This window comes from Zonotrichia albicollis, chromosome 6 (assembly GCF_047830755.1).
Source record: "Zonotrichia albicollis isolate bZonAlb1 chromosome 6, bZonAlb1.hap1, whole genome shotgun sequence".
NCBI lineage: Eukaryota > Metazoa > Chordata > Aves > Passeriformes > Passerellidae > Zonotrichia > Zonotrichia albicollis.
This window is the reverse complement of record NC_133824.1, coordinates 53,777,760-53,798,576: the sequence shown is the minus strand read 5'-3', so window position 1 is coordinate 53,798,576 and position 20,817 is coordinate 53,777,760. Positions and strand designations below refer to the sequence as shown.

Here is a 20,817-nt window from a genome sequence, read left to right as displayed (position 1 = left end):
GCATCTTTATGATCATGAGATACTAAAAAAGAATGGAGCTGGGATGAACATTTTTTTGGGTTTTTTTTGGTTTTTTTTTTTGTTTGTTTGTTTTGTTTTTTGTTTTTTTTAAAGAAAACAACACCAACTGAATCATTCTAATTACAGTTTCCAACAGAAGTTTATAATAAGATGGAAGCCCCCCTGGAAGAGGTGTTCTGAGCCATGTTGTATGAGTTATTTATTGGCACATAAAGCTTCTCTTTATGACATAAGTAGACAACTATTTCTTTCTGGCAGAAATACTTTATGAAATTTAGCATGGTACACAAGGGTTTCAAAATTTCTAATTACCAAAATGCCAGAGATTTTGAATCATTATATAAGGCACATCTTCCAAAAGGAAAGCATGATAAATCTAGGATCTAGCCTTTTCAAAAGGCATTAAAAAAGACCATAATTCACAGCAGAGGTGTATGCACAGAGTGCAGAGGAGTCTGACTGAGCAAACAGAAGCCTAGAAGCCAATTTACGACCGAGCAGCTTGATCTGTCCAGAATTAGAATAAATACCCCATTAAAACCATGCTGTCAGGCTGTAACTAAAGTGGAAAGCATGCTGGGACAGAGTCCTGCTACTTCCCTGCTACACTAAATCCAAAAGCACTGAATTTCTGTGGGCTTTGCACAGAAACCTGAAGGGCTTCTGGAGGAGCAGCAGCTGCGCTTTTCACAGCAGCCTTTATGGCCACAACCATTTCCCTGCCTTTTCCACAGGGAGAGGCCTCTGAAACCTGGATGGGAACAAAAAGGCCCTCCCAGAGGGCTGAGGAGAAAGGGGCTCTGTGGGGATGTTGGTGCCATGCACTGAAGGTTTGGGCAGGCCAAGGTGAAACGTCCCAGGTGGCCAATTCCTTCCACAGCAGCAGGAATACCAACTCCAGGTCATGGCAAAATAATCTCAATATCCCAGGTGCCAATTCCTTCCACAGCAGCAGGAATACCAACTCCAGGTCATGGCAAAATAATCTCAACATCCCAGGTGCCAATTCCTTCCACAGCAGCAGGAATACCAACTTCAGGTCATGGCAAAATAATCTCAACATCCCAGGTGCCAATTCCTTCCTCAGCAGCAGGAATACCAACTCCAGGTCATGGCAAAATAATCTAAACATCCCAGGTACCAATTCCTTCCACAGCAGCAGGAATACCAACTTCATAGAGATCACACCACAGATGAAGCTGAACAAAGCTCTGTATGTTTTTAATTTTCTAAACAGTTCGAGTACAAAACCTGATCCACCAATCTTTAAGCACTTTTCAAATAACACACAAGCAAAAATAAAAGAAAATCTGCCTATTCTAATTAGAAACCCTGAATCTAGACAGATTGAAGGTCCGTTTTTGATTAATAACATAAAGCAAAAAGTATACTTCTGTATAAGTCTCTACAAGTGCTAGAATTAAGTAAATCCCTGCCAAAAACGTCAAACCATAGGTCATGGCAAAATAATCTAAACATCCCAGGTGCCAATTCCTTCCACAGCAGCAGGAATACCAACTCCAGGTCATGGCAAAATAATCTCAACATCCCAGGTGGCCAATTCCTTCCACAGCAGCAGGAATACCAACTTCAGGTCATGGCAAAATAATCTAAACATCCCAGGTACCAATTCCTTCCTCAGCAGCAGGAATACCAACTTCAGGTCATGGCAAAATAATCTCAACATCCCAGGTGCCAATTCCTTCTACAGCAGCAGGAATACCAACTCCAGGTCATGGCAAAATAATCCAATTCCCTTCACTTCTCTCAGTGCCCTCCTCCAAGGAAGGCCAAGCCACCCATGTTGTCACTAATTTTTTAGTTCCTCTCAACAGAACACAGACTGAACTATTCCAACAAAAATATCAGTTTTCCCAGTGCAATTCCCAACATAATTCCCAGGGATTTTTAGGTGTTTCCTGGTCTCTGAGGTGAAGGGTTCTGGGGGAATTTTCAGCTCTTCTGTCAAGCACAAATCACCTGAGTTGAACCTCCCAGGCTGGCAGGTTTTACCCTCCCTAAGCACACTAATTCAAAAAGCAAACTTTTGAGCTTGTTTCAGTAAACACAATAATTTGCCCAGTGCTATAATAAAAAAGTGATCAATATCCTGCAGGTTCCTCTTTGTAATTCAGGTGATTTACCAGCTTCAGGCAGGAAAATCTAATGACCCCATTCTTCTGTGGAAGAATACAGCGCTGCCTTACAAAACAGGTCATAAAATGATAACTATTCAGCTGAAATACTGAAATTACTTTTTAAAAAATCAATCAGTCAGGGTGAATCCAATGAGGAATTTACTTTAATTTTTACTGTTCTTTCTTTTATTTATTTAAAAACTCCAAATCAGGACTATTTTGTAAAGATAAATGTATGGATTCATAGCAATTACATATTTATTTTTTTTCTATAGAAATTTTTTGCTGTTTCAGGTTCCTTCCACCTCCAATTCACAGACACAATTTAAATTATCCTGTGTCTAAAAACTTTACAAGCATCTTCCTGGAAAACTGAACTTGTTGTTCTGAAAGGTCTGGAGGCACACTCAGCTTTCATCTGAGGATGCTGAAGACAATCTAAAAAGTCATCCCACTGACTGACATTTCAGAGGGCATTAAGCCAAACCTGCAAGAATGTCACCTGTGGCTCCACAGGGAGCAGAGAGTGTGCACTGCATTTTCTGGAGAAAGATGTAAGCTGCAGAATATTACTTACCTTGGTTTATAAAAGAATTGGTGGCAAAATGGATATTAATTCAGAAGTAATTAGGCAAAACCAAATTATTTCACTTAAGGTGTGATGTTTTAAACAATGTTTCTATTTTAGTCTTTTTTCATCAGCCTAGTACATGAGATTTAGAATTAGACTTTACTCTTTCTGATTCATGGTTTAACCATCTTATTTGTTTGTTCATGTGTTTAAACAGAGCAATCCCATTTTGAATGCAGAATTTCCCTTTCAAATTCTGCATCCATTTCCTATGAGCCAATTCATAGCAATTACAAATATGTAATTGCTATGAATTCATATAAACATTTATCTTCACAAAACAGTCCTGATTTGGAAATTTTTAATTAAAAAAAAGAAAGAAGAGTAAAAATGAAAGTAAATTTGTCATTGCATTCATCTTGACTGATTGATTTTTTAAAAAGTAATTGCAGTATTTCAGCTGAATCGTTTTATAGTTATAGTTTTTAACAGTTTTACAAAACAGGTCATTTTATGGCCTGTTTTGTAAGGCAGTGCTGTACTCTTCCACAGAAGAATGGGGTCATTAGATTTTCCTCTCTGAAGCTAGTAAATACAGAATGCAAAATGTTCATGCTTGAGGATTTTCCATTTAATGACACATCATTATTAAGACACCTCTTAACAAAGCTCCTTGAAAGAAAGACCTTTTTTATTGTTTGTTTGTTTGTTTATACCTTGTAAATTTTTGGTAATACAACCCAAAAATAATTAGATTTTCTTCCTTTAATCAAATCTCGAGTAACGTCAGTGACAGATGCTGGTTACATAAATATTATTGTTAGAAATGAAGGGATGGGACTATTTCTGGGTTAAGAATGATTTCTTGTTTAGATAACATTACTTTTAGAAGTTGTGAGATTTTTAAAGGCATCAGCTGTTGGTCATAGTTTAAGAGTAGTCACAAGTTTCTTTGTTACAATATCTAACTTTTTAAACTAATAGACAGTTGTCACAGGGTTTATTTTGCTTTTCTATTATTACCTTTACTTACTTCTGCTGTACTGTGGCTACTTTTACCTAGTGGGTTTCTGTCTCGTGCCTTTATAGAATTTTTTTATTATAATTTCTAAACTTTTAGATTATTTTATACAACCACACCCATACATTCTTTATAAACTCTTTACTATCTTACCTAAAACAGTTTCTTTCTTACTTAAGGCATATTCTTACTTATAATTATAAAAAACATTTATGATTTTTCTGCTTCATGTCTGTGTGTTGTGTTAAACATTAATTTAAGCATCTTCTGAGGCTGCAGATCAAATCTTTTCGTGTTTGTGGAAGTCTCTGCTTTTCTGATTCCCACAAAATTTTTCACCTAAGAAACTGCCTACAAAACTCAGCTGACACACAGCAAATTCCCAAATCCAAGTGTGGCCCTGGAAGAAGTGCACAGCCTGCAGTGAGTGAGCTCTGAGTCCAGGCACCAGAATTAAACAAAAATTCCCTTTGCTGTGTTTTCAAGAACAACAAAGCTGCTTGGAGAATGATTAATTTAATGAATTGCATCCTCCCATCGACACAAGGCTGGCAGGACAGCAGAGAGTGGAAAGAAAGGTGAAATAAGAAATGGAAAAGGAGCAAAGAGATCCTGAGGTAGATTGGAACATGTGGGGAAGGAAACAACATTAACAAATTTCAAGGCAGGTGGGGATATTGCAAGTGCAATTAAAAAGAGAAAAATACCAGCCTGACTTCAATGCCAGCAGATTAGCTCCTGGCATTGCTCTGCTCTTGTGGTTGCAGAATTTTACCTCAAAACCTGTCAAAAATTTTAGTGCAGCTTAAGCACATGTTAAAAAGAAAAAAAAAAATCTCAAATAAACTCAACAAAAATGTTATGGCACTTGATGACATGCTGCACTGCTCTAGGTAAGATCCAGCTGATTGCTTGGATAAACTGACCCGGGAGAACCAGGGCTGGCCCAATCAGACACCCCAAAGTTGGAATCAACTGTGATGCTCACTAATTCCATGTTCAACCTCAGCAGCCCCTGAAGCTGCAGCCATTTCTCTATTTGATGCACTCTAAGAGTCACAATCTCCTCTGATTTAAATCCAGTGTACAAGCACATCCCCTCATTGCACATATGTGGCACACAATGACAAAGAAGCCACAAAACAGAGACATGATTTCCATTTTTTTTCCCCCATATTCCCTTCAAATTCTCTGCCATTCTCCCAATCCTCAGCCTGACCTCTGCTTGCTCCTCACCCTACACTCTCCTCTGGCTCTTGCTGCTCCAGGAAAAGACCCAGTCTTTGTACAGCCCCACATCAGATGTGCCAAACCCCTGCTTATAAAGTATTCACCAAGGCTGCAACAGAAATTATCTTCCTCAATACAAAATTGCTGATTTTCTTCATTCCACGTGGGCCTACTACAAGAAAGTATTGATTTCCCAAGTAAGCAGCAAAAATGATAAGTTCCATGTGGTATATATAACATTCTGCTACAATTTTAATCCCTCTGGGTTTATATTATATTTCTGGGATAAAATCCAGCCACTTTTCTGCATAGAAGCAAGGCCTATTTCTATTTCCAGGTATACCAAGGTTTATTATGCTTTAAAGAGGCAATGTATCCATGATCACATTTCATCTCACGTTGAGATTGTTTTTTCCCCTTCTTATTCCTTTTCTATCCCTTTTATATATTAAGTTTTAAGCTGGTTTTATTTTATTTTTCTTGGCTTTGGGAGTTTCTTGTCAAATACACCAGATGTTCTTGTACCATGATTATATACACTTAAGAATCAAAAGAAAGCAAATTAAATTTAGCACACAAAGCCTTTTGCTATACGAGTTTTTTCAAAACAGTCTTTGAGATTGTTTTATGCTGTTTATATAAATATAATTGAAATTTTTTTATATCTCTCAGTGTAACCCTGTATACAACCTATCCTGGAGGTCTCAAAATACTGTGTTTTTAACCAAAAGGGAGAATGATTAATCCACAATATCATCCTGAACTCTGCTTTTATTTTTGCTGACTTCATCCTCAGAAGTGTCAAATATAGGAAAGATCCACAGAAATGTAGAAAAAGTGAAGAAAAGTACAGAGGTTTCATGCATGTTTTCAACATTAAGGGGAGATTATTTTCTTTGTAAAAGGGATTATTAAGGAAAGAATGCTTGTGCCACATAAATAATGATGGGCAGGGAAACACAGCAGTTTACATATTTGTATAACACAAAATGAGGCCATCCATCAAGAAGCAAAATGCAGCACTCTACAAAGTGAATCTAAATGATAAATAATCATTCACTATTTTAAGGCAGGGGTATTGCTTGCGGTCTTCAAAGTTTTCTTTTAAAACAGTGCCTTCACAATCAAGCCTGAAAAGGTGATTTTCACTTTGCCACCTCTGATTTCTGCTCTACATGGCACACAGATTTTCTAGGTTTAGAATGCTCCAACTTACTTGTCCTTTTCTAGACAAAAACCCTTGCCAGGGTAAGAATGAATCAAGAGAGCCACACAGAACTCCTGCACTGAACTGAGAATTACTCAGCAAAATTACATTCCCAATGACAAACTGTTAACAGGCCAAGGGAGGACCCTTTTATCGAAATTAAGCACCAAAAATGCACCTACCTGCTGTCGAATTTCTTCTTCCATCTTCACTGGGGAGCCCAGCTCTGCCACTTGCTTGACCCCTTCGCTGGCGTATCCCCCGTACTCCCACAGGATGTAGTTCTTGGAGTGGGAGCTGCCAATGATGGCAGACCAGTGGTTGGTGCGTCCTTTTCGGAGGGAAAACCAAAACAAAATAAATCAAACCACCCTCGAGGCAGCCTCAAACAGTAATTCCTGACTTGTAATAAAGCCTGGGAGTCCCCACTTTTGCATGCGGCCACTTCTCACCGCACCAACACAAATCTTCAGAGCAGTGGGAACAAGGCAGTGACTGACAGAAATTGAGCTTGAAGCAGCCCCTCAAAACAAACAGGCTTAGAATAGTTTTTTGTCACCAAATATCTCACTTCAGAAAGTTTAAGTAACATTTAATTTCAAGCAACCTTTAAGTTTCTCTGTCAAATATTTTTGAGAAGGAAACCTGCAAGGGAAGACTTCAGTGGTCACCATCAGTTTTAAAAGCAAGTTTTCCTTACTAAAGTCAGTGAAGAAATAAATTTTTCTGTATTCACTTCTATACTCACTGAGTTTTCTTGCTTAGATTTCTCATAATGTAAGAGCTGTAGAGCTAAGCAAAAGGATTCCCATTCTTGTTTCTTGCCTTGTTGAACAAAAAAATAATAATAATAATAATAATAATAAAAAAGTATCAAGAAACAGATGTTAGGGAAGTATGATGGAATTTAAATGAGCATTGAGCAGAAATAAGGAGTCACAGAAGTCCCACAGCCCTGGAAATGCAAAATGAATTCACTTAAGTGTCAATAACCTTCTGCAGATATATGGGCTTAAAGGAAAAGGGTGAGAAAATGAACTGCTAACATAAGCAGACAGTCTGGTAACAAGGCAAGGACTGCAGGAGATGAGGGAGTCAGAATGATGGAGTGAGACAATATTTATCGTTTCTCTTCACAATGCAAAAGGTAGAGAGCAGCAGTAAAAACAGCTGCAAACGGAATAAATGAATGAAAAATGAATAATGAAGTAAAGAAAAGGAATGCAAATTTAAGATGTGAGAGGTGGAACAATGAAATTGAAAAGGACAGTGCAGAGAATTGTATAAAGTCAGATGCAGGAACCTAATCATGGGAGAGTAGAAAATAGATTAGAAATAAAAAATGAACACCAACAGCAGGGGAAAGAAGATAGAAAAACGTAGGAAGCAGAATAGATAGATGAGGGAGATGGCCTGGCAGAGCAGCAAACACAGCCTTCATAGCTTCCCTAGTCCTGAACTTGGACCGAAATACACTTACAGAGCTCTGAATGCAGCAGTCCTGATGTTTTCAGAATCCACTAAAATGAATCAGTAATATGAGCAGAAAAAACCAAAACTAAACCTTCTCTCCCTCACAGCTGAAGAGCCTGCAATGTCAGGAGCTGGTTTCTTGATCTAAGATCTAGCAATTGTTCCTGAAATCCACAGTGGCACCTGCCAAAGCCCAGGGAGATGCTGTCCCTCAGCCCCAGTGGTGGAACTCCATCCTCTCCTCCTGGGTCTGCCTGTCCCACCAGGCACCCTGAAACACATCTAATGCCTCAGGGTTTAGCTTTTTATATTTTTCCCATTCTGTGCTGCTTTAATGTGTAATTCTGAGGCTTCATATTCAGAGATGGTGAGCTCTGGGCACCAAGGACAAATAATCCAAATCTCAGTCCAAGAGCACAAACACTGTGGGTTGGAGAGAGAAAAACAAGCAGGGTGGGACTGCATGGGCTGGAGCTGTGGTTGGACAATTAGCTCCAATATGGAAATGGACTAAAACTTATAAAAATGTGAGATCTCGTGACCAAGTCCTCTTTTGCTTCCATCTTGGAGCCATCTGGGCCCTGCCAGGGTGTGGCCTTTGAAGGCACTGCAATAAATATCCACTTTATTCTCCTTAACTCCATCTAGCTTCTGTTCCAGCTCCTTAAGGCATCACAGCCAGTGACACTGAAAGTAAAAGATTTTTAAAATCACAGAAAATTTGTGGAGTTAGAAAGAAATTTAGGCTTACTAGGCCCTAGGAAAATGTTAAAGGTAGGCCCTGGGAAATGTTAGGCCTCATATTTGCTAGATCATGTGAAACTGTGTAGTCAGTATATGATAAATGATATAATTGTTAGATGGGATTAGATATAATTATTGTTTAAAGAATCATGCAAACATAAAGGTGTCTGGCTCTATATATGTTAATTTTCCTCTCCTGGTGATAGTAAAAGATTTTAACATCATAGAAAATTATGGGAGTTTGAAAGAAAGTTAGGCTTAGTAGGGCCCTGGGAAACGTTAGGCCTTGTATTTGCTAGATCAAGTGAAACTGCACCTGTGTAGTCAATATATAATAAACGGTATAATTGTTGGATGTGATTAGATATAATTATTGTTTAAAGAATCATGAGAAACTATGTTAGGGGTTTGAGGGGGATCATGAGAAATCCCTGCTTGGATGAAATCAATGCACACAATAGAACAATGTAGGTTTAATAATGGATACGTAAGTTATATAAAGATAGAATATAAAACATGTTTGGCTCGAAACCATGGAGGGTCAGATTTGGGTTTGTGTACCCCTGACACCCAGAACTCTTCAATAAAACAGATGAATGCTTTGCACAAAGTGCATGCTCTTTAGGGGTTTTTTAAGCAAATTGGGAGATAAAGAGAAGATGTGAAATACAAAGTTTATTATCTGCTGTCTATTCCAACCTTACTGGTGGTACAAGAATAGAGCAAAAATTTTTATGTGGTGGCTTGCAAATAATTAGTGATTTACCACAATCCACAATGAATACCATTTTATTTTCATGTAATTACTGCACAAACTCAACATTTTTAAGAATAATGACAATGACTAGGTTTCCTTTTTGAACATCACTATATTTGGATGAGATCTTTCCCTCAGCTTTCAGAAATTTTAATGCAAAATCTGATTAGCTGTTATTGCTGTGATTAATCATGCAAATACCAAGTGGTTACTTTTTTACTTTTCCAGTTGAAGTAAAATATTGATTTAATTCACCATTTTGTAACTGGGGACAGATAGCAGGGAAACTATTGTGACTTGCTTATTTTCCATCATGCAGCCACACCTTTCATGAGTTCACCAACTTGGAAGAAAAAAAAGGGAAAAAGGGGAAAAAGGGGAAAAAGGGGAAAAAGGGGAAAAAGGGGAAAAAGGGGAAAAGCCACAGTAACTTCCTAGCTTTCAGTCCTTTTCTCATGGCCTATTTCTAACCACCAGCTGAGTCCATGGAAATAGTGTACATAAAATTCACACTCAGCAGATATTTAAATCCTCCAGCAGCCTGAAAGAGCATTCCTGCAATTATTGGCTTTGCTTGTTTTATCTCCCCCATATTATGCTGACCAATAGGATTTGAACAATGCTGTGTTTCAAACCCAACACAAGCAACATTGCTTAGGCTGTTAAAATTTGAGCTGATACAAACCATATTTGAGTTATATGAGGATATTCTGACACTGTGACAGTAATAATATTTTTTTTCAATCAACATAAAAAAGCCTCTATAATAAACATCAGCCACAGAAAACATAACAGAGTTTAAAGACCTGTAAATATGACTCATATTCTTAATTACTTTCCTGGCCTTTTTTCCCACAGACTGTGGAGTCAGTAATGAAAGACCAAATGCATAATACACAATTTTGTAACTTCAGCTTTTTACAGATACTTGGGTAACTGCAGAAAGAAAACTTGCGACAAAAATACTGATTCTGTAGCTCAGACACTTAAAAACCCAGAGAGGCCAATTTCAGGTGTTTTTTATCTGGATATTCAACCAACAAAGAAAAAGAAGACAGCATATTCTTAGATCTATATATACAATTAATATCCTTGGGCAGCGAGATTCAAAACTTACCAAATTTAACTGAAATAATTAAATATACTTTGAAGCAAAACAAACTAGGTAGATTGTCATGGCTGAAAAATCAAAACGTTAGTGTGCTGCCTGTCCTTTGTGGACTTTTTCTTAAAATCTCTACATTATAAGCCATTCTAAGCTTTCAATCAGAAAAAAAAAAAAAAAAAAGAAAAGAAAAGAAAAGAAGCTTTCTCCCCACAAAGACATCTTGCAAACACAACCTCACACACATCTTAGCTCAAAATGTCAGGCAAATCAATAGAATGTGCAGGTAATGTAGAGTGCAGAAAGACCCATTGATTTTCAATGCTGAGTGCCAGCAGGATGCCATGCATGTCATCATTTACTCTGCTGAGCTGTAAATAAGTGATGCTGTGTCACACAACCTGCTCCAAGCCTCCCCAGGGCCCCTGTGAGGTGCAAAGAAGAGAGGGATACTCACGTGGGAAATCTTTGGGGTGTGTTTTTTCCGACCAGTTCCCATAAAAAGTCAGCCTGTACTTGGCAGTACCGCAGGCACAGCAGTCTAAAATGGGTTTGTCAGTCACACCTTCCGAGGCTGAGTCTGAAAAAGCATCAAAGCACCCACTGAAAGTGGCTACAGCTCCAAACCAGTGGGGACAGTGAAGCTGCTGTGATAAATACTCCAGGGAATAAATATGAGTTAAACATCGGTTTGGTTTTTTTAAATTTGGTTTGCTGTTAGACTAAAGGACAAGCCTGAAATATCTGTACCATATTTATAAGTGGACAAAATAGTTTAAATCCACAATGTTCATTTACAATCATTAATATTTCAGTTATCTTCAGATTCAAAAGGGGTTTCTTTCTGGTTTCTATCCGATAAGGAAAAACCTCAGCTGATCTCAAAACACAACGGGCTTGAAATTTCTGAACAGACAAAGTAAATTAATTCTCCAGCGGGATGCAATAACCAGGTGCAACGTTTAGGTTTAAGAAAGGATGAAATATCCCGGGATTCTATAACAGAGTGCCCTGGAAACCAATGGGTATCGTACAAAGAGCAGGTAAAGAATTGCAAGTAGCACTTTAGGGGGAGGCAAAGAAGATTTTATCGAGTATATGTGATAAGGAAGAACATAACTGAATGGAAGAGCCCAAATCTCAACCTGTCCAAGAACTCAAAATTTTAGTTTGAGACAAAGTGTTAAGAGAAAAATGCAAAACACAATGAGGAGGTCAAAGAGCTATTTTACTTTACCTTACCTTGTTCACAGATTTTTTTGGTGAGAGAGCCCTCATCTTGAAAATAAATTATGCGCTTCTGCACAATACTGGCTCTACAAAGGGGAGGGAAAAAAAAAGTTTGAAACATGTTTATTTCTCAAAGAAAAAAGAAAATGAGTCATAAATGACTGCTAAGACATGATTATACTTCCCTGCACTGACAGTACAACATGGGATTACAGATAAGATATTTTTATTTCAACTTGTATTTTAATTTCATCACATTTTACAGAAACCTTAAATATATTTACCTCCAAAGAAGTGGTCATAGGCAATCAGTGAGGACCTGTGCTTTTGAAATGCATGACAGACACCTGAGCATTCAATATTTCAATCAGATCTTATATTAAAATACAGAAGTTGTATTCAATTTCAGTCAAAAAAAACAGCACAGCTATAGTGAGCAGCTGTTCATAGGAAATTACATGGCATTCTAAAAAGATAAGTACTTCTGATATATGACAGCAACTCAGTGCAAATATCACATAAAACAGAAGTTAGGAAAAAAGCTGGCATAAGGTAAAGTCTTTGAAAGAAATTCACAGGTTCCAAAAGACAAGCTGCTTTAAAATTAATTAAATCTGGAGTATTTTATTGAGGCTTATAGTTCAATCCAAATGTAAATTACGAAGCCTCGGTGCCTCAGTTCCTCATTTGAGGGGGCTGGATATATTTAATGCCAAATAAACTTTAACAACCTTCTTGGACCATCTTTAACTATATCAATTATATTCACATGAAAGCTTTATATTCTTTCCATAAGAAAACTAGATTTTGGTTCAATTCAAAGCCAATCTATGGACAGAGAGCCTCCTGAGGACAGCATGCTTTGGCAGCTGGCACTCTTCCTTGTTTACCAGCACAAGTACACATTCTTCCAGCAACATTTTGTACCATCACTTGTACAAAACACTAAACAGCAAGGGCCAATTTCTTGTCTTCCTTCAGTATTAGTCAAATAAATATCTTAATCTTTCTAGAACTACTTCTCACTCATGACAGGAGGAAAACTGAGAAGGAAAGTGAGGCTGTATGTGCTCAGATGTGTGGCTGCAGTCATATAACCCTCTTTTGACAACATCCCACCCATAAAATCATCAAAAATAAGAGGCAGTTTTGCTGTGCTTTCTTTGCCAAGATGCAAGGCCAGTCTAGGAGAGGAAGGAATCTTTATTTTCACCTTACAAAGCACCCGGGAGAAAACCCGGGTTTTGCAAACCTCTTAAAGCTGCATCAGCCTGGAAAGGGTGCAAAAAACTCTCAATCCTTTCTGAAAGAACCTTTTTCAGGGTTTCTAAGAAGAAATAAATGGGGGAAAAAATGAAACAAACACAACTACCAGAGTTACTACTAAGAAGAATAAGAACCCAATGGGCACCCTGTGACAGTGGCATGCTCCTTAATGTTCCCAGCCTTCAAACTGAAAGCCAAAGCCAAATTTAAGAGGTTTTGGGTGCTACACTGCAAGGAGACAGAAAGTGGGGGCACAAGAAATGCTGTGCAGATACAAGGAAAACCTCTCACACCATCAGGCTAATCACAGAGATTTAACCATGGAATGGGCTACACAGAGTTTGTGCAGCATTCATCTCTGGAAATATTCAAAACTTGATGAGATCCATGCCTTGGCAACCTGCTGAGGGAACAAGCAAACTGATGTTCAGCACCTACTTCAAGCAGGAGAATGGACTACATGACTTCCAGAAGTCCCTTCCAATCTAAATCCTTCCATTATCTTAATCCACACAAATACAAAATCAGCTGTTTGATAAAGATCTCAATTCTGCAGGTAACAAAGGTATTGTGGGTATTTGAGAAGTAGTTATTTTAGAAAAAAAAAAAGAAAAGAAAATAGAGAAAGATTGTTTGAAGCCTGAAGTGTACTTGTATTATTCTTTTTGCTGCAGTTAGCTTGTCACTGTAAAATGTCAAGGGAACAGTTCCTTTACTAATAACAAAAGCTTCACAGCTTTCTAAACCATTGTCTCTTCAGCTGTATTTGAAACTGTATGGTGAGCCAATAATTTAAATGGGAGGTTTTGGACTGATTCCAAATGCACCAGGATGGGCACATTATATGGCTACATAACTATCAGAAGCAGGCACAGAACTCTACAAATAATCAGAAATCATTTTAAAATATTAACTGTTTTAATAATCAGCTTCTAGACTGAACATAGACCAAAACATCTGTTCAGTGTATATGCTAGCTTTTATAGCTACTTTTTCCCCCCCTTTTTTTAACACAATTTTTATGTTAAATTTTATTTTTATTCCATAAAAGTTCTGATCTTTGGACTAAAGATTCTCACCTTTGTCTTCAAGGCTTGCCAAAAACGGCTAAAAATAGAATGGTGAACTTCTAGAGAGAGGCAAAATAGCTTTTAAGAATTTACACAAGGTATTAATCTGTTTAATTTACATAAATCCTTCCCATCACTTCAAATGTCCAGTGCTGTCTGAACTTCATGGGAAAGGATCAATCCAATTGCTTTCCCTCTCATATTAATATATATAGGTGTATCTTCAATTTCTTGTTGGCTTTTTTCTCTCTATCAGAAAATGATGGATAAAGGCAAAAGGAAATAAATTTGTCTCAAAAATCCTTGTTTATTTCCCATTTTCTTCAAGGCAAGGCTTCTGGATTTTCACTTTTCCATCTCTAAACTAAGGAGCAAAACTGTCAGATACAGGCACTTCTACACCTGGCAACACCTGCTTTACTGAAGAAAACCAACCAAATGAACTGTCCAAAAAGTGTCATTATTTCTGTGTTTCAGCTCTCACATGAAAAGGAAAGGATATCTGGTTGCTTCTGCAATGTTTGCTTTGGCAAAGCCACTTTGGGATGTCCCTGTCCTGGCTCGGTTTGGTCAGACAACATGAGAGGGCAGTGGGAAAAATCTGCCTCGAAAGATTTCCATGGGATAAGAAATTCCCTCTGCAGCCCAGCTGCACAACAATTGCACCATCCTGCTGGGAAAAGCTCTGCCAAAGGCACAGAAATTGCATTTTGGGATATTAAGAAACAGGAAATGTCATAAACCATAAAACTTCACGCCAGCCTTGGGATTGCCCCAGTTCATATCAGAAACAAAGTCAGACCCCAGAACAGAGTTTGGGGTCTTTTTTCTTTCTCTTTCTCTCATTCTCTCTTCCTCTTTCTTTCTCTTTCTCTCTCTCTTCCTTTCCTCCATAGAAACAGCTTTAGATTGTTTTCCTCACTCCCTTTTTCAAACCCTAGCATGAAAAGAAATACTCTTATTTTAAATTACCTCTGTGGGTGTAGTGATGTGACAAAAGAAGTAAGGAAGAGGATTTGTAAGAATTGTTCCTATGACATTTTCTAAGCTTACATCAAAACCATTAAGTACAATATTAGAGTTACACTTGAATAAAAAGGTTTTGTCAGAGCTGGTGAGGAAACTCCAAGTTTTACTTGGATGTTGAGAAATAATAATAATTTACTGAGCTGTAGATAAGACATTTTTCCTGCTCTATATTGCCTATGAGTTAACCTTGTCCTACTCTTCTAGCTATCAAAATTATTTTCATTAATTATTCCATGCCTCACTGATTTAATTACAGTATGATAAGTTGTTTCCCACCCAGAACAATTAAGAGGATGTTAAGTTTGTTTTCCTTTTTGGGTTTGTTGGTTATTTTTGGAGAGAAAGAATTTTTAAATATATCATTTACTTGAACACTAGAAAGTGGTGTGAAAACCATCAATTTACATCTGCTGTAATTTTGTTGATGCTATTGGGTTGTGTCATTCTAATGCATTATTTAGGATGTTCTGATTTTATTTCCTTCTATGTCTTAAAAATAAAGCCAGCCCTGTGTTTCTGACAAGCACTTGCAAGGTCAGGGAAAGCACAGACCCCCAGACGTTTGCCAACAATATTTATTTCTTTTTCCAATATTTAGGAGAATTTTATTAAAAAGGAATTCAAATTCCTCTGGAAGTCTGTACAACCCTTTAGCCAATAGATGTACAGCAACTTTGACAATATATTTGACAACCACATTGTTCAAAACAATTTTCACTTAGGAAAGTGTGCTGGCTTAGCCAAGACAGGCTCCATCTACACCAGAATCTGCCAGCTGCCATCACTGACAAGGGTCAACATTCTAAACATTTGCAGCAAAATATTTCTTATTTAATGCATAACTTAGAAGTTAAACAAAAGATGCAATTTCTCTTGTCATTCTGGGGGGTTTGTTCATTAATTTGTTTTTAAGTGTGTTGTTAACACAGGTTATGTAAACAACCCAGACTTGATGTTCGATGTTGGATAAAACACAGTGAAATTAACATGAAGTTCACCAGTGGTGCCATAATTCCACATTTACATCCCTGCTTTTCTCCACTAGATTAGCCCCATGCAAAACAATCAAACGTGATCACTTCTGAAAACTCCAGTACATAAATACACACCAGAGTATCCTTCTCCAGCTTTACTTTTTCATCATTTCACGTGTACTGTCAGAAAATACAACTCAGAGAAGCATCACAGCAAAAGCAAAGGACTCTAAAGCTTTTCTTGCACATTTCCTCTTGCTCCCAAATCCTTTTGGTGTCTTCATGTCCCACTCACAGCTGCCACCACACACCCACACAGGAGTAATTTGGCCATCATATTCAATATGTGAATATAACACAGCAAAAAGCTCTGGGGGAAAGCACAGCTGTACATGCTGCTGTCTTATATTTTCCCTCAGAAAATTCTCTCTGTTCTTTGCTTCAATGGCCACAGGACATAAATATTACATGGAAATCCTCGGGATAAGAAGTTGTACTGACGTGGTAATTTCTGACAGGAATGCTACACCTGTTACTTGCAAAAAAATTAAAAAAAAATAAAAAAGAAACTGAAACAAAAAAGCAACATCACTTAAAGCCCATTGCTGTTCATGGGCTGTATCTTCACCAGGGATTTTGACAGTCCCCACTTTTTGCAGCAATCTCTATGAATTTCAGAGCTAAGCATTATAGGATGTAATTAGAGCAGATTGGATAGCACTGAGTGTTTGGAGAAAGGATTTATCTCATTGTTCTAAGTAGTGCTTTTGTAGAGTAGATGGAAACAATCTACCAAAGGTGGGACTGTAAGCCCCAAGTCCTATTACCTGAAAACTCAGCTAACCAATGCAAAGCACCTGTGCGCTAACTAACAAATCCTAAAAACAAAATGAAAAATAAAGCAAAATAAAAAACACTTCTTGAGATGCAATTTATTTCTGCCTAAGGTCTGCAACCTTTATTACACTCACCCACTGGCACAGGGAACTGAAATAATTCATTTCTTTGGGTGTTCAGACCATGCCCCCTTTTGCCAGCCTGTTTTACCTGATATAGCAGGTAGGGGGAAGAAATCCAACCACACAATAATCCAACCACATAATAATAATAGTAATAATAATAGTAATAATATTAATAATATCCATTATTAAATATATAATATATTATATATATTATATATAATATATTATATATAATTTATATTAATAAAACATATAGTATATAAAATATATAATGATACATAGATTAATATTACTATTGTTGTTGTTGTTATTGTTATTATTATTATTTTGCCATGATTGCACTGCCCACAAGGCCAGCTGAGACCAAACAAAAGCATCTTTTCCCTTTTACAGCATTGCTTTTCATCTTTATAATCCACACACACTCTCCTCCCCACTTGAATCACTTTCTCCCGCTCCAGGTTGGGGCAGTAAAAAAAGAAACACCATTTTTTAATATATATTTTAAAAAACCCCAAAAGCAAAATTTAAGCATGACTATGAGTTAATGAAGCCAGAAAAAAATTCCAAAACTTTAGGAAAAATTATGCTAATTTTTTAATATTTATAAAGCATGAAGTAAAAGAATTTGAAGATAAAACAAAAAATAAGAGCTGTCATTCTCCTACTATTTTTTTAAAAGCTGTCAACTAGCAATATATTAAAATTATGTTTAAATGAGTAAATTATTTGCTTGCACAGAAAAAAATTTATTTTTCCAAGCAATATCCTAACAAAGACCATCCATTCATCAAATACTGATTAGTGGCTAGTCAGTAGCAGGAATCTAGATTGGAATAAAGTATTTGATGTTTTCAAATCTGAAAAAAAAAAAATCTTCACTTCATTTGAATTGACAGGAGCCTGAAGGTGAGCTCCACAATTAACAGAACAAATTAACACCCACTGAAACAAAGATAACTTCATTTAATATCAAAATGCTTATTATTCCTTCTTAAAAGAGACCTTCCTGTAATGAATGTATTTCCCTGAGGAAGTTTTTGATGCAGTGTCTTTAGCACTCGAGGCTGAGTGGAGCCGTCAGAAGAGACTTGTCAGTTCTTCAGTGCAGCCCAGCCACAGATCTCACCTGTCAAGAATTAATACCTGAAGCAGCTGAATCTCCTCTACCTGGGCTGTTCTGAGAGCTCTCCCTGACAGCTGGGGCTGCTCAGCCCACTGAGCATTCAGCCACATAATGCCAGGAGGGGCTGGGTGTTCACGCTGAAAGACTGGGGTGCAGAGAAATGCAAGAAAATAAAGGACCACTGACAGAGTTGTTACTGGTAACTCTTCCATTTCCCTCATTCTGAAGGGGCACTACATTGGGAAGAAGGCAAATTCAAATACACATCATATATGGGGAAGAAGGCAAATTCAAATACATATCATATATTGGGAAGAAGGCAAATTCAAATACCTATCATATATGGGGAAGAAGGCAAATTCAAACGCATATCATATATTGGGGAAGAAGGCAAATTCAAACGCATATCATATATTGGGGAAGAAGGCAAATTCAAATGCATATCATATATTGGGAAGAAGGCAAATTCAAATGCATATCATATATTGTGGAAGAAGGCAAATTCAAATACATATCATATATTGGGAAGAAGGCAAATTCAAATACATATCATATATTGGGGAAGAAGGCAAATTCAAATACATATCATATATTGGGAAGAAGGCATATTCAAATACATATCATATATTGGGGAAGAAGGCAAATTCAAATACATATCATATATGGGGAAGAAGGCAAATTCAAATATATATCATATATGGGGAAGAAGGCAAATTCAAATTGTATTCAAGAAATAGCTGAAAGACCACCCTGCTTCTGAAAAACAATTATGAAAGACAGATCAAATGAATCCATTAAGTTCTTCTGCACTATGAGGGTTGTTTTCAGCAAGCTTCTCCATTGTTTAACACCTGCTCCTGGCTAAGAGCAGTGTGGGAGCACTGCCTCCAGCTCACACAAATGTTCTCCTTGCCAAAATTCCCTGCAGCAGGCGTTTGCAGCAAACATTGCTGCCAAATTTTGGCACACAGGATTTTGGAGAATGCAATGGCAGGGAACTTGCACATCAGGGTCTTTGCTCTTCCCACATCAGCCCTAAAAATGCCAAAATCATACAACCTTCTCATGTCTCGTCAGCAGCCAACACCAGTGGCACTGGCTGCACTTTGGCTACAGCAGAGCAAAGAAATGATGGAGAAAGAAGAATTGCTAAACACATGAAAATCAGAAAAATACTCTCAGGAAACAGCAGTGTTGAAGGGTACAGAAACAGATTAGGAAATGGATCAGAAATTGTCCAAGACATGCAAAGGAAGGCTGAGAACCAAGCCCAGGCATATCTCCTTTCTGCAGCAGTGCATTGTCAGACTGAGGGTGTGATTATAATGAAATTATAAACATCAACCCCCCAAATCACTCTGGGGCAATGAAACTCCTTGGAAGATTGTGGTTCCTTTTCACGGTGATTTTATGCATTTTCTGCACAACAACACGCAGCAGCAGGGGGAGGAAACAAACCCTACAGGCTCAAGAAGCTTTTTGCCTCAGTGGGGTTCCTGAAGCTGATCCGGATAAAGGTCAGCATTTCATAGAGGAAGTGATTACAACTGTGCTTAGAGGAGCAGGGATTAAGCAAAAGATCTAGGCTCTGTATCTCCCTCAATCACAGGGAGAGGGAGAGCACATGAATAAGACTATTAAAGGAGCATTGTGAACAGTAGCAAGCAGTAATGACGGGGATTAGGATGATAAATCACCCTTTATATTGAGAAGCAGGCATAGAGAAGGTGCTGGAATTCATCCCTACCACATTTTATGGAACAAAAGTGCAGTTAATGAGATTCTTAACTTCATTAGAAAGTCCAAGAGGGAGATGTTTTTAATGTGGATAATTGAGATACACCAAGTGTGATTAGAGATAGAGGAGGAAATAGAGATTTCATTGTTCAGAATTTGTGGAGAAAAGCCAGGATGCTCCTTCAGGCACCTGTATGGGAAACAGGTGAACCCATCATGGGTTTGAGACTGACAACCAAGCAGTGCCATCAAAACATTTCCAAATGTTGGTCTAGGCTTTGAAAATGAAGCAACGAGGAAAACAAATTCCCTGGTCTTCTAGACAAAAATATGCGGTGATTTAGCTTATTATAGTGGGGAGTTATTTGTTGCCACCAAACATTCAAACTGAAAATGAGACAGAAAAAACCTGCATGCTTTGAAAACTAAAACGATAAAATTTACAGATATACTGATGTGGAGGACGTTTAGAAAACCCAGATGTGTTCACTGTGTTGTGCTCCTGTTAGGGGACACTCTAGTGACACCTGAGTGACCTTCTCCTGAAATCAATTACCAACCTCACTTTCACTTAATCAGAAGGGAATTGCAGCCTGAATTTCTTATGAGGCGTGACTGGCCACTGAAAAACCAGAAAAGCACTTAGAACTTTATTCTCATTGAGCCAAGGCACTTGCTGAAAAAGACAATGCAGATAACACATATCCAAGTACCTGTCAAATTTGCCTCCTCTTCAGTTTAGCTTCATTCTACTTACTTGCCTGGACATATTTAGCATTTTGTGAGTAAAATTGTGTGGCAGAAACACAGATTAATATTATAAAAGCAGGAAGAATGGTAACTATTTGCATTTCTTTGCCATATTGAAGACAACTTTTTGGCCACAATTAATTCAGAGAAATTAGACAAATGCCTTTCATTAATATTTTGCTGTCTAAATTAAACCTGATGAGCAAGACAACATCTTTATGAGCAGTCATGGTGGTGCCTCAACACTTCTGCATGTGGAACTATTTTTTATATGAGCTTCTTGCATCATCAGGCATCTACTTCAGCCACCATTGCCAGGCAGCTGCATCGTAAGAGAGCACAAATTTATTTCTCTGTATATAAAACTGGTGTATATTCCATTTTCAGAGAAATCTATGGCAAGCAG

General features: G+C 37.6%; 1 protein-coding gene across 1 annotated transcript in view; it reads right to left on the bottom strand.

The window, feature by feature from the left end:
- Nucleotides 1–20,817, bottom strand: part of SPON1 (spondin 1) — a 180,645-nt gene that overhangs the window by 114,146 nt on the left and 45,682 nt on the right. The window contains exons 4-6 of the mRNA XM_014269910.3: nt 11,510–11,583; nt 10,725–10,847; nt 6,371–6,519 (exon numbers count right to left, since the gene is read on the bottom strand). Of these exons, the coding sequence (XP_014125385.2) occupies nt 6,371–6,519; nt 10,725–10,847; nt 11,510–11,583 (346 nt within the window). The remainder of the gene's footprint in view (nt 1–6,370; nt 6,520–10,724; nt 10,848–11,509; nt 11,584–20,817) is intronic.